The 11,333-nt window shown below is 41.5% G+C and overlaps 2 protein-coding genes across 2 annotated transcripts; one reads left to right on the top strand and one right to left on the bottom strand.

Annotated features, from left to right (window-relative positions):
• The first annotated feature begins 117 nt into the window (after window positions 1-117).
• med17 (mediator complex subunit 17) lies at window positions 118-6,885 on the top strand. The gene is made up of 13 exons (XM_083773597.1): window positions 118-317; window positions 941-1,200; window positions 1,689-1,852; window positions 2,158-2,377; window positions 2,856-2,992; window positions 3,122-3,203; window positions 3,566-3,718; window positions 3,846-3,976; window positions 4,242-4,426; window positions 4,616-4,753; window positions 5,022-5,139; window positions 5,492-5,651; window positions 5,927-6,885. The coding sequence occupies exons 2-13, from the start codon at window positions 960-962 to the stop codon at window positions 6,133-6,135; spliced, it is 1,938 nt and encodes a 645-aa protein (XP_083629723.1). The 5' UTR covers window positions 118-317; window positions 941-959; the 3' UTR covers window positions 6,136-6,885.
• A 713-nt stretch (window positions 6,886-7,598) lies between these two features.
• Window positions 7,599-11,236, bottom strand: vstm5 (V-set and transmembrane domain containing 5). Its single transcript, XM_083773598.1, has 4 exons — window positions 10,942-11,236; window positions 9,239-9,565; window positions 8,633-8,776; window positions 7,599-7,911 (listed from the first exon to the last, which is right to left on the bottom strand). Exons 1-4 carry the CDS (start codon window positions 11,039-11,041, stop codon window positions 7,880-7,882), a joined length of 603 nt encoding a protein of 200 aa, XP_083629724.1. The 5' UTR covers window positions 11,042-11,236; the 3' UTR covers window positions 7,599-7,879.
• Window positions 11,237-11,333: the final 97 nt, after the last annotated feature.

Here is an 11,333-nt window from a genome sequence, read left to right as displayed (position 1 = left end):
TCGTTTAAATGACCCGCCCCCAAGAGGCGACACTCTGGTCCTTTATTGACAACACCGCTAGATGGCGCTGCGGTAGCGCTGCCGCCGCCATATTGGAGAGAAAGCTGCGGCGCAAGAACGCCGAACGGACAACACACAGTGAACACACTGTGATCTCAGTGTCGTCTCTTAGCTAATATACTCTTTTTCCGTGGTCTGTTTTTTGGACAAGGCTATGGTGTTGTGATCTTTCTACCACTCGCCCCGGTTCAGATTGGACCCAGCATTATAATCCTAGTGTTGGATCGGCGCTAGTGTGTCTACTCTATTGCTGAAAGGTGAGCCTAAAATATCCCATTACTTTATCACTGAACCAGATGCATAGCAAGGAAGGCGCTAACGTTAGCCAGATAGTTTCGTGGCTAGCCAGCCATAACTATATGATGCTAGCAAGCAACTACAATAGTTACTGGCTGCAACAGATATTAACGTTATTTCAATTTACAGTTCTAACGCTAGATCAACAACAACAACAATGACAAGCCAAGCCCATTTGGCAAGCGTCTAGGTATAATATAATAGGACCCCAACCACATCAAAACGTGTGACTCCAGTCCTTGCACTCCTTCACAAGCGCCATAAAATAGCATCTTTGTCTGGTCTGCAATGTTCCTACAAAAGTATGACACCCCCCCCCCCCCACCCCACTGAACTGTACATATGATATAGCCTACGTTATCAAATGGACCCATTTGGTCCCTTCCATAGGTACACTCTCGGAGTTAAATTAACATTGATTTTACAATATAATTGTCTTCTCTTATGGGTTTTTTGTTATGCTTTTTAACATCATTGTATAATCATACCACTGTACTTTTTGCAAACCGTTAATAAAGTATTCAATCAACCAGCTAGTTTTGCCGTTTCAGTTCAGGTGTGATTTATAATTTGTTTATTCCAGTATCATCATCACCATCATCATGTCGGGTGGTCCACCATCAGCGGTGCAAGTCAGCATCGAGTCCTCCTGCGAGAAGCAGGTTCAGGAAGTCTCTCTGGACGGGACAGAGACGTATGTCCCCCCTCTCTCCATGTCCCAGAACCTTGCCAAGTTGGCCCAGAGAATTGACTTCGGTCAGGGTTCAGAGTCAGACGAGGAAAGGACTGATGGAGAGCCCCTGAACCGTGACTGGGGGAAGAAGGAGCCAGAGGAGGAGGAAGGTGTGTACCGGCATCAGGAATTCAGGGTGGAAGATGTGATGTAAAATGTGTGTTTGAGGCCACACTGCCTCATCAACGGAGAGTATGGAGTATGCCAGTGGTTCCCAAGCTGGGGGATTAGTAGCAACTGTAGCATAATGTGCAACATTGTTTTCTAACTCAACAGTAAACGTGAACGAACCAACAGACAGTATGTAAGTGCATGCAGGATATCTACACATTTCTAAGGCTATAATTTAATTACTTTTAACTTTAAGCCCTTTTTAATACCAATTGTCAAATATTATGTAAGAAAGAGGCAAACATTGTCCAAATAACCGATCTACAAGTTATATCATCACCTCGCACGGCAAGGCGTTGAGTGAGTTAAGTTGTGACTGTGAGCTTGTAGTTTGGCTATTTTCACAATATTTATCTGTGTGCTTGTCAGGGTGAGGGGGGTCCCCAGTTTAAATATGATTATTTTTGGCATTTTTAATCTATTCTAGGCACTGTGAAGTTCCAACCATCCCTTTGGCCATGGGACTCTGTGCGCAACAACCTACGCAGTTCCCTGACGGAGATGTGTGTGCTCTATGATGTCCTCAACGTGGTCAAAGAGAAGAAATACATGGCCTTAGACCCCGTCTCTCAAGATCCTACAGCTGGAAAGGTAAAGCCAGCATTTGTGGATAAATACACATTGGCATAAGGGATACCAAACAACTCGCCCCTTTTCCAACTATCTCCCTCCCTCGCGCTGCTGAAATCTTGAATTATCTTGTATACAGATTGATTTGATTGTATTGATCTCTGTACCATGTAAAAGCAAGAAAGAATAACATGAGACAGAGACGGTGACTGCTTTCTTTCAGTGCTGTGTAAACTTGAAATATATACTGTAGTATTTATAAATAAAAAAAGGTAGTGGAAACCGAGTGGAAATTAAAGTTTCTAAGATGACATATCCTCTCTTAGACGCCTCAGGTGTTCCAGTTAATCAGTAAGAAGAAGTCTCTGGCTACAGCAGCACAGATGCTGCTGAAAGGAGCAGAGAAGCTCAATAAGTCTGTGGCTGAGAACCTGGAGAACAGACGGCAGAGGGACTTTAACTCAGAGCTGCTGAGACTCCGTTCACAGTGGAAGCTTCGCAAAGTAGGAGATAAGATCCTGGGAGACCTCAGTTACAGGAGTGCAGGTGTGTGTGCATGTGTGAGACTGAGTAACATTATTAAATGTTTGCATTAGCAATTTGTTTTCAACCAGGTTATAAAAGATGACTATCAATTCATTCAAAACAACAATCAAGATAAGGAAATAATATAAGTGGCAGGTTACTCAACCCATTGATATGCAGCCAGGAACATTCACGTGAAATTTGCTACGCCACTGCCCTATGATTTGTTGGGTTTCACAAGCCACCAAACCTGAGTGTGATTGTTGTGTCAGATGGTGTGAATGGTTGTTATTGATCGACTCAATAGCCCAATCTGATCATCTTCTCGATCTAAAAGACACGGTTGCTGTCTGACCTTTGTTTTAAGAGTTAGGCTAGTAGTGGAACCAGTTCTTAATCCAAGTCATATCCATGTGTTCACTACTTATCATATTTAACATCCAAAGGTGACATAATGTGACATGTCAGTTGGTCTGATTTTGATCTTTTCTCTGTGCAGGTTCCCTGTTTCCTCACCAAGGTACCTTTGAAGTGATTAAGAACACAGACATTGATCTGGACAAGAAGATTCCAGAGGACTACTGCCCTCTGAATGTACAAATCCCCAGCGACCTGGAGGGTTCTGCTTATATCAAGGTGAGGAAGATTAATTGCATGAAATATTTAAATGAATTCAAAACTCAAGGGCCCACCACGGCAAAGCAAGAATTAAAGAAAAAGATTACTGGCAAGTGAACAAATACATTGTATATTGTATGCTCCCAGGTGTCTATCCAGAAGCAAGCATCAGACATTGGCGATCTAGGAACAGTAAACCTCTTCAGGAGACAGCCCAAAACCAAAGCAGGTATTATTCAGCACCCAGGCTTGAATTGTAGCTCTAATGCATAAACAAAAATCTTTACCCCCATTTTGAATCAGTAGTGCAGCATTTATTATCATGCTTACCCCCATCATCTCACATTTACTCATTACTCTACACTGTTAGTTTAACCTCTGATTTGTCTGGTTTGTAAGTTCTTAGTAAGTAAGTAAATTACTTACAATCAGCATTCAGCTTGGCATGTTCCGCTATCTCTCCCATGATGACCCCACAATCTTTTAATTAATCTATTGATGATTATCTTATGTTGTCCATATCTGTTCTCTCTTGCCATCATCCATTACCAATCCTCTCACCCGCCCTCTCGTCCCTTCCTCTCCTGCCAGGTACCCAGCTGTGGCATGTGAAGCTGGAGGCAGCGCAAAATGTTCTGCTATGTAAAGAGATCTTTGCTCAGCTGTCCAGGGAGGCGGTCCAGATCAAGTCCCAGATTCCACACATTGTCGTCAAGAACCAGATCATCTCCCAGCCGTTCCCAGGTAAGTGGCACTAGTTTGTAGCACAATAATAGAAGTACAATATTTCTCCCTCCTTTTGGAGTTTTGTCTTACATAATAATCATTCACAATAAACCATGTATTTTCTACCTCTGTTTCCACCCTTCAGGGCTGCAGCTGTCCATTTCCTTGTGCCACTCTACTGGAGAAAAGAAGAACCAGCGTGCGTCTCCAGAGAAATCCAAACCAGATGACCACCTCTACGTTCTAGAACACAACCTGCATCAGCTGATGAGAGAGGTCCGATACATTCTGGAAATAAACAATATATAATTCTTACAGTTTTTCTTATGCTTTTTGTGGCTGCATAGTATTTACAGCATCAGGGCAATTTCAGCAGTGTCAGTTGCTGGTCATAAATATTAAATATTGTCGTAAAATGCCACCTATTTGGTACCTACCTAAGACAGCCCATGCAGATATTGTAGTTAAGGGCTCCATCTCTGCTACTGGTGTTACTGCATGTTATAAACACACACAACCTTACTTGCTTTTGCTTTAACAGTTCCATAAGCAGCAGCTGAGCTCCGTAGTGATGCCTCACCCTGCTAGCTCCCCCTTTGGACACAAACGGCTGCGTCTGGCTGGCCCCATGGCCTATGACAAGACCGAGATCTCCAACCTACAGCAGAGCGAGGGCCTCCTGGAGAAAATCATCAAGCAAGCAAAGCACATCTTCTTACGCAGCAGGTAGGCCTCAGTCCATGTGTTTGTGTTTTGTCTCTGTTGGGTCGGGTGGAAACCTAGTATGTCCAAAAAGCTTGTATGTACAAGGTGTTGCGATAGACAACCTTTGGGTGACTCTTGTATGATACTATTACTCTCATGTTACAAGAACATGAGATAACAAGGAGATGATTGCTTGTGTGCGTGTTTCAGGACGGCGCGCACCATTGACAGCCTGGCCAGCCGTATTGAGGACCCCCAGATCCAAGCGCACTGGTCTAACATCAATGATGTGTATGAGTCTAGTGTCAAGGTCCTCATCACCTCACAGGGCTACGAGCAGATCTGCAAGTGAGTAAGAGTACAGGAGGGGTAAAAATGTATTTAAAGTAAAAAATTCACATGTCCCAAAGGGGAAGTTGGAAGTTGCAGTAACACATAAGTCTACTCAAATAGCTCACTGAGTAAAATTATATTATCACTATAAAGTGCATTTGCAACCATATAGTGCAAGCTTGTAGATTGTCTCTTTCCGCTATTTGATGTACAACAAATCGTTTAGGATTAAAGTGGTGACTTGGCTAACGGTGACTGTGGACTGAATAATGTATGTGTTCAGGTCGATTCAGCTGCAACTGAACATCGGCGTGGAGCAGATCAGAGTGGTGCACAGGGACGGACGCGTCATCACCCTGTCACATCAGGAGCAGGAACTACAGGACTTCCTCCTCTCACAGGTATTGTATTACACAGGCTGATTCTACAAATGCCTTCTAAATCAGTAGTTCTCAAACGTATCTGTAATTATAAATTATTCAACATTTTTCAAAAATGTAAAACAAAAAGTATAATAATAATAGCAGATGCACTACTTACTGTTGGGTCATTTTATTTGTAGTCTCGCGTAGCCAGACAACTATTCCACAATCTTCGAATCTCCAGAATCTGAGTAAGACTAGGTTGTTTGCAATGTAGTTGACCAAACTAGAGCAAACAAGGGAACGGGCTGCAATTTCTTTTAAGTTGAAAAGTGCATCAGCTAAATGACGCCAATGTACATTTAAACTATCTGTGTCTGTGTTACTGCAGATGTCCCAGCACCAGGTGCACGCCGTTCAGCAGCTGGCTAAGGTGATGGGCTGGCATGTCCTCAGCTTCAGCAACCATGTAGGGCTGGGACCTGTGGAGAGCATTGGGAACGCATCTGCCATCACCGTAGCCTCCGCCAATGGAGAATATGCAATCTCAGGTAAATGAGGCCGGTTGAGTCACACAATGACAAATCTTTGGTATTTTCTTTTATGGGGATGTGACTCCTCACGTTTTTGCCAAGGAAAATTATTGTTTTCATTCAAATAAGCATACGAGAGAAAATGTTCAACCCTGTGTCATCGGTTTAAAATTTCTCAGGGTAATAGATATCTGGAAGCATAATGTAAAGACATTTTGTCGCAGGTTAATTTTCAATTACACTACACTTTCTTACTAAACAGCATTTTCTGTCTTTACATCTGCTTCGTCCAGTGCGTAATGGTCCGGAGAGTGGGTGCAAGGTCCTTGTCCAGTTTCCTCGCAACCAGAGCAAAGAGCTGCCCAAGAGCGATGCCATCCAGGACAGCAAGTGGAGCCACCTCCGAGGGCCCTATAAGGAGGTCCATTGGAGCAAGATGGAGGGACGCAACTTTGTTTACAAGATGGAGCTTCTCATGGCAGCACTTACTCCATGTCCTTAACCACTTGAACCCTAGTGTCACAATTCTAGGGTGAAATAATCTGCGACGAGTTTTGGCATAGAGGGGGAAAGGAGTGGACCTAGTATAGAGCCCTAGGATACTTCAGTTATATAGTATATCATGTAAGTGGTCAAATAAATACTGCTACAAACGGAATCATCAGACAGACTCCTGAGATCTGTGAGAACACATCCATGTAAACATGGAACTGGTTTTGCTGGTAAAGTGTTGTAGTACAATCTAGAGACAGCACATGGACACTGCAGAATTCAGATTTTCCTTTCACTGGTTTGCAGTGCTAGAAATAATAACATGTGAAACATGTTTTCATGTTCCATTCAGATCCGCATGACGCATGTGCTGATTTATGGTTCATCATGTGACTCTTCCTGCCTTTGAAAGATTCTGTGCGACAACCCTACACTGGACTTTTGGAATACTGCCATGTACATGCATAACTCATGCACAACTCATAACTCATTTGTAGCAGAACCCCCAGCTCACCATTTACTGTTGTGAACATTGCAATGCCTTTCCATTGGTCTTATAGGCTTTGAGGCTAAATCAACATGTCTTACCGACTGTTGCTGCATTTCTGTTGATTCCATGTGTACTTTTCACATCTATCTAAATTCATAAAAGATGACTTCAGTTTATTTTGTCTGTGCTGTTTTTCAAGATATAATGGTAACACTTTATTTTCACAATGTCCTCATCTCTGTGGACCAACCTGTTGACTCAACTATGGAATACTATACAAAATCTTAAGTAAATCTCTCATAATTTCCTCATTGTGTATCACACAGCCCTCCTTGTAACTTCACCCCTCTGCCGACTTTGGACACAGGCGCTGTGTGTGGTTACAGGTGAGGCTTACTGACCATATTATTGTGTTTAGAAAAGAAATCTGTAGGTTTATATTTGAATACACTCGGATGAGGCTTTTGCGAATTAGTGTTACCCACATTCAGACAATCTCTCCCATTGTGCAGTTTAGTCAGTCAAACTTGATTTGATTACCGGTACTCTCAATCAAATAATCTGACGATGGCAAATGTACTTGGAAGTTATTAACGTCCTGTCTTCATGGCTGAGCATAACAACATTCTTAATATTCCCCATGGAATATTACGTTTTGGACACCCCAAAACTGTTACTTTCCAGGATTCAAATTTAAAAATAGCAAAAGTAGCAGATCTACAAAGCGTTTTGAGCTTGTGGATATGCTTTTTAGATGGTTTTGTATGATGCTGTAGTGTAGTATGATCAAGTACGGTATTATAAAAAAAGAAACACAATGTTAGTTGGAGGTTTCTGCCTGACCGCAACAATGTGATTCTGAATACTGCAATGTACATAGGTTCTGTGTCTGAAGACTAGTTATTACCAGTTGTATAGATTTCTTTTTGTACAGTATGTGTATCATAGAGGAAGATGGTGACAAAACACAACCTCATATTGCCTTGAAAATAAATATGTAAATTCTTTATGCTCAGTGTTATGATTAATTCTATACTGTACAGTGTACATTCAACCCAGTGGCATGAGCAGTGGTGTACATTAAGTATATCCACAGTGAAGTGTAAACATGCAGTGCAAAAGGCAACTTGCTCAGAGTTGACAGTCCTTAAAGCTTCTCAAGCCATGCTACTTTATGTAATTAAAAGATATATTTCATAGTAGACATGGCAAGTTTGTAGAACAAGTCTTGAGCTTTTGGATACCAGGTGCAGTCTGTTGTCCATCAACGAAGCTGCAGCTCAGTATCATCATTTTCTGCGGATGAAAGATTACATTGTGTTAGCTTGATTATTATTGTGTTTAACTTACTAGTTTATTTTAGGTGAGAACCTTGTATAAGCCCTTAATAATTGTTCCATTTTGTAGCCTACTGTTTAAATTGAGCGAACCAAAAAATAAGACTATCCAGTAGAAGCTAGTGGCTGGTCATAGTCATTTTCTGGTTACATCAATCCAGAGCTCATTTTTGTGGTTTCACATGTACCCTTATCTGTGAATGAACATTGTCAATTATTTGCTGGTTGTGTAAATTGAAAGCAGTGCATTTGAAAATCAAAGCCACTGAACATACAACATACACTGTGTAGACTGTAGAGGAAGAGTCAGTAAGGCTTAAGTTATTTATATAGTTATGTTTGATCCATTGAATTACCACAGTATTTCTTCCTTTATCTTGAAATGAACCAATTTGTTTGATAAAATATTTTACTTTTCTCACAGGAGTGATCAAAGCAGTAATTATCCAAGGTCCTCTGGGTTAGGTCTGTCCCTGATTTGATTTCTTATTTTAAAACTGGCCTATTAACTGGAAAGCATTTCAGGTAATTTATTACTATCTATATTAGTAGATAGACAATATATATAATATTCATACTTATTGCACATATTTGCACCCTACAGTATATAACACCAAATTATAACTAAACTTAACAAGATATTTGTTAGAGGGTCACTCAGTTAGTTTGGCTTACATTACCCTGCATTTTTTGCCTGTGTCTCCATGCTTTGATCTTCCTGTAGGCCTTGTTCAGGAGCCACATAGTGAGCATGAGGATGCCTGCCACACCGGCCATCACCACAGCAGAAACAGACAGGTACTGAAGGTCCTCATAGAGAACCTCTGCGGGGAGTAGACAGGAATGATATTACAGAAGAATATTTGACAGCAAATTTACACATAGCAATATGTGTATAAATACATATATCATACACCTCGCACTCAAACAGCTTACAGCAGTAATACTACACGGAAAATGGTCAGCCAATCTAGCTCTATACCAACCTGTTGCACAGTATTGATACTGTATATTGCTTGAATCTTATATAATCTACAAATGTACAATTTACTTAGACATTTTTGGCAGACCCACTTATCACACGGGTGTAAGTTTTTGTAAAACTTTTCCACCAAAATGTGGCATGTTTTGTCCCAGATTTTACCGGTAGCATATTTGTCAAACTTGCTTGTAAACTATACATTCTTATACGTAGCTTATACATATATAAAATATGAACAACAAATTAAAAGCACATTGACACATACTTACAGTTTAGGCACGGTGCAAACCCAAGTTGAACTCACCATTCACTTTGAGGACAAAGCCAGCATCCTTGCTGTTGCCTGCTGCATCTGTGACAGTCAGCACGTAGAATCCAGTATCCTGCAGCCGCAGGTCTGACAGGCCCATAGATCCATTGATGTAAGTCTGTACTCTGTCCGTATAATCAATGGTTATATTGGTGTACACCCCAGGCATCCAGGTCCCTATGCTCCGGCTCACCGCCCCCGACATGAAGGTCCACTGCATTGTGGGGATCCCACGGCATGCAACTTCCACTGAGAAAAACACATCCTCCTGTATTGACCTGGTGAGGCTCCTCTGTGGGGTGTGGATGGAGATGGCTCCAACTGGAGGAGGAAATGAGGGGGGATAGGTTAATTTATCTATTATGACTAATCTATGACTGTATTTTAGCGTTATTCATCCGTTGAGGAAGTTTGAAGTACAAAAATGTCACTTCCTATAATGCTGCTATTGTAGATGAGTGCATTGTCATAAACAACGTTGAACCTCGACCAAAGATATATGTCACACAGTGTTTAACACACCTGCAGGGGTATTAGATCAGTGTAAGTGTGTACTGTTTGCTTGTTTTTCTTTGTGCGACTTTAGTCTTGAAATGTCAACTGTGGCCGAGAGACAATGATAACAGTCATTCACTGCAATAAAGCTCTGCTACATGCCACAGAGCAGATGTAACTAAGAAAACGTTGATTGTGCTTTCAGTTCTGTCACACAGCAAATGTTTGTCACATGACAGTCATCATGGCTTTTAGGACATTCTATAGTAGTGTTTCCCAAACAATGCGTAATAAAAATGACCCATTTATGGGGTATAGTGAAAAGAGCTTGTAGTTGCAGATCGGCTAGGCCGATTTTCACTATTTTTGAAATTGTGCTTAAGTCAAGTGGTTAATTCATCAACGTGTTGTTTGTACGTTTTGCTGCCGGGGAGACACAACATTTCTCTTTTGGGTCTTGAGCTGAAATGTTTGGGTTTCTATAGAACAGATTCATCTTGACAACAAGTTGGTCATAGGCGGACTAGAACCTTCCCAACAAGCAGAAAAGGTTTCTAAATTGAGCAATGCTTGTGGTTTTGAGCACATGTTTTCAGTTGCTTTTCCATTGTAAGAGTTCCAAGAGTTAAGCAACACCCAAACAATCCACCCAAGAATATCAACACAAACAGAAAAAAGCCAGGAAGCGGTAGATCGGTCTCTTTGTGTAAGAGTGTCAGTGTAAATATTAACCATGATCCTGCATTGTGTGTTCATCTTTTTCACCCTGCATTGCCGTCAGAATCTCCCCCCTGAGAGAAAATGTTGAGGTTGCATAATTCTATCAGCGGTATGTACTTCTATGTGAGTTTTCAATGAAAGGTTCTGGCATTCTTCCCCTTTGACATTCACTGAGCAAACATAGGCAAGGCCTAAAGCTCACAACACATACACAAACCAATACATGTAGCCTTGCTGTATAGGCCTACAATAAACTCTGAAAGGTAATTCAGACCACTGAAATTGTATGCTCCGTTGTACCATGCTGTCGCACGCTGACAATAGCAGATCTACAAGCTCGAATCAAACATAGTATAAATTGGGCTTACATTGTTTTGTTCTTTGGTTGAAGTTAACTATACTGCAGGCTATAGATTCATCATATAAACAATATAGTTAGAGAAATGCAAGGTTAACCGGCGTGACCTGTGTGGGATACATACCTCGATGGTACAGAGTAAAACATAATGTGATGCTGAGAAACAGGGCGACATCCGGCATACACAAGACCTTGAAAAGCCCCGGCCCCAGTCCCAGACCCATTGGTCAATACACTGCTACAGAACATCTATTCTACAGGGTTACTCCACATTCCCGAATGTTCCATTTGTCCTTCCTGCCAAAAACGTTTTTCCACCCAGTTCCCAATTCTTATTCCTCCTCGTCTTATTTTTCCTACTGCATGTTAGTTCCAGTGTGTATGAATGTGTGAAATGTAATGGCACGCCTTCTGTGAAGAATCCGTTTGTGTTTGTCATAGAAACCTCTGGATGAGATATTCCCCTCCCTCTGGCCTTGGCTTCACGCTGGTTGGGCTGACACATACCTGCCAGTC

Source organism: Protomyctophum parallelum (assembly GCF_964188405.1).
Source record: "Protomyctophum parallelum genome assembly, chromosome: 9".
Classification (NCBI taxonomy): Eukaryota; Metazoa; Chordata; class Actinopteri; order Myctophiformes; family Myctophidae; genus Protomyctophum; species Protomyctophum parallelum.
Note: the sequence above shows the minus strand (reverse complement) of the source record. Positions and strands in the feature narration are given on the sequence as shown.

Coding starts and splice junctions, on each gene's coding strand:
- med17 (XM_083773597.1), top strand. CDS start 960: ATGTCGGGTGGTCCACCATCAGCGGTGCAAGTCAGCATCGAGTCCTCC. Junction 1,853..2,157: donor AAGATCCTACAGCTGGAAAG/GTAAAGCCAGCA, acceptor ATCCTCTCTTAG/ACGCCTCAGGTGTTCCAGTT. Junction 4,754..5,021: donor GGCTACGAGCAGATCTGCAA/GTGAGTAAGAGT, acceptor GTATGTGTTCAG/GTCGATTCAGCTGCAACTGA.
- vstm5 (XM_083773598.1), bottom strand. CDS start 11,041: ATGGGTCTGGGACTGGGGCCGGGGCTTTTCAAGGTCTTGTGTATGCCG. Junction 8,777..9,238: donor CTTTGTCCTCAAAGTGAATG/GTGAGTTCAACT, acceptor TACTCCCCGCAG/AGGTTCTCTATGAGGACCTT. Junction 7,912..8,632: donor ACACAGGCAAAAAATGCAGG/GTAATGTAAGCC, acceptor TTTCATCCGCAG/AAAATGATGATACTGAGCTG.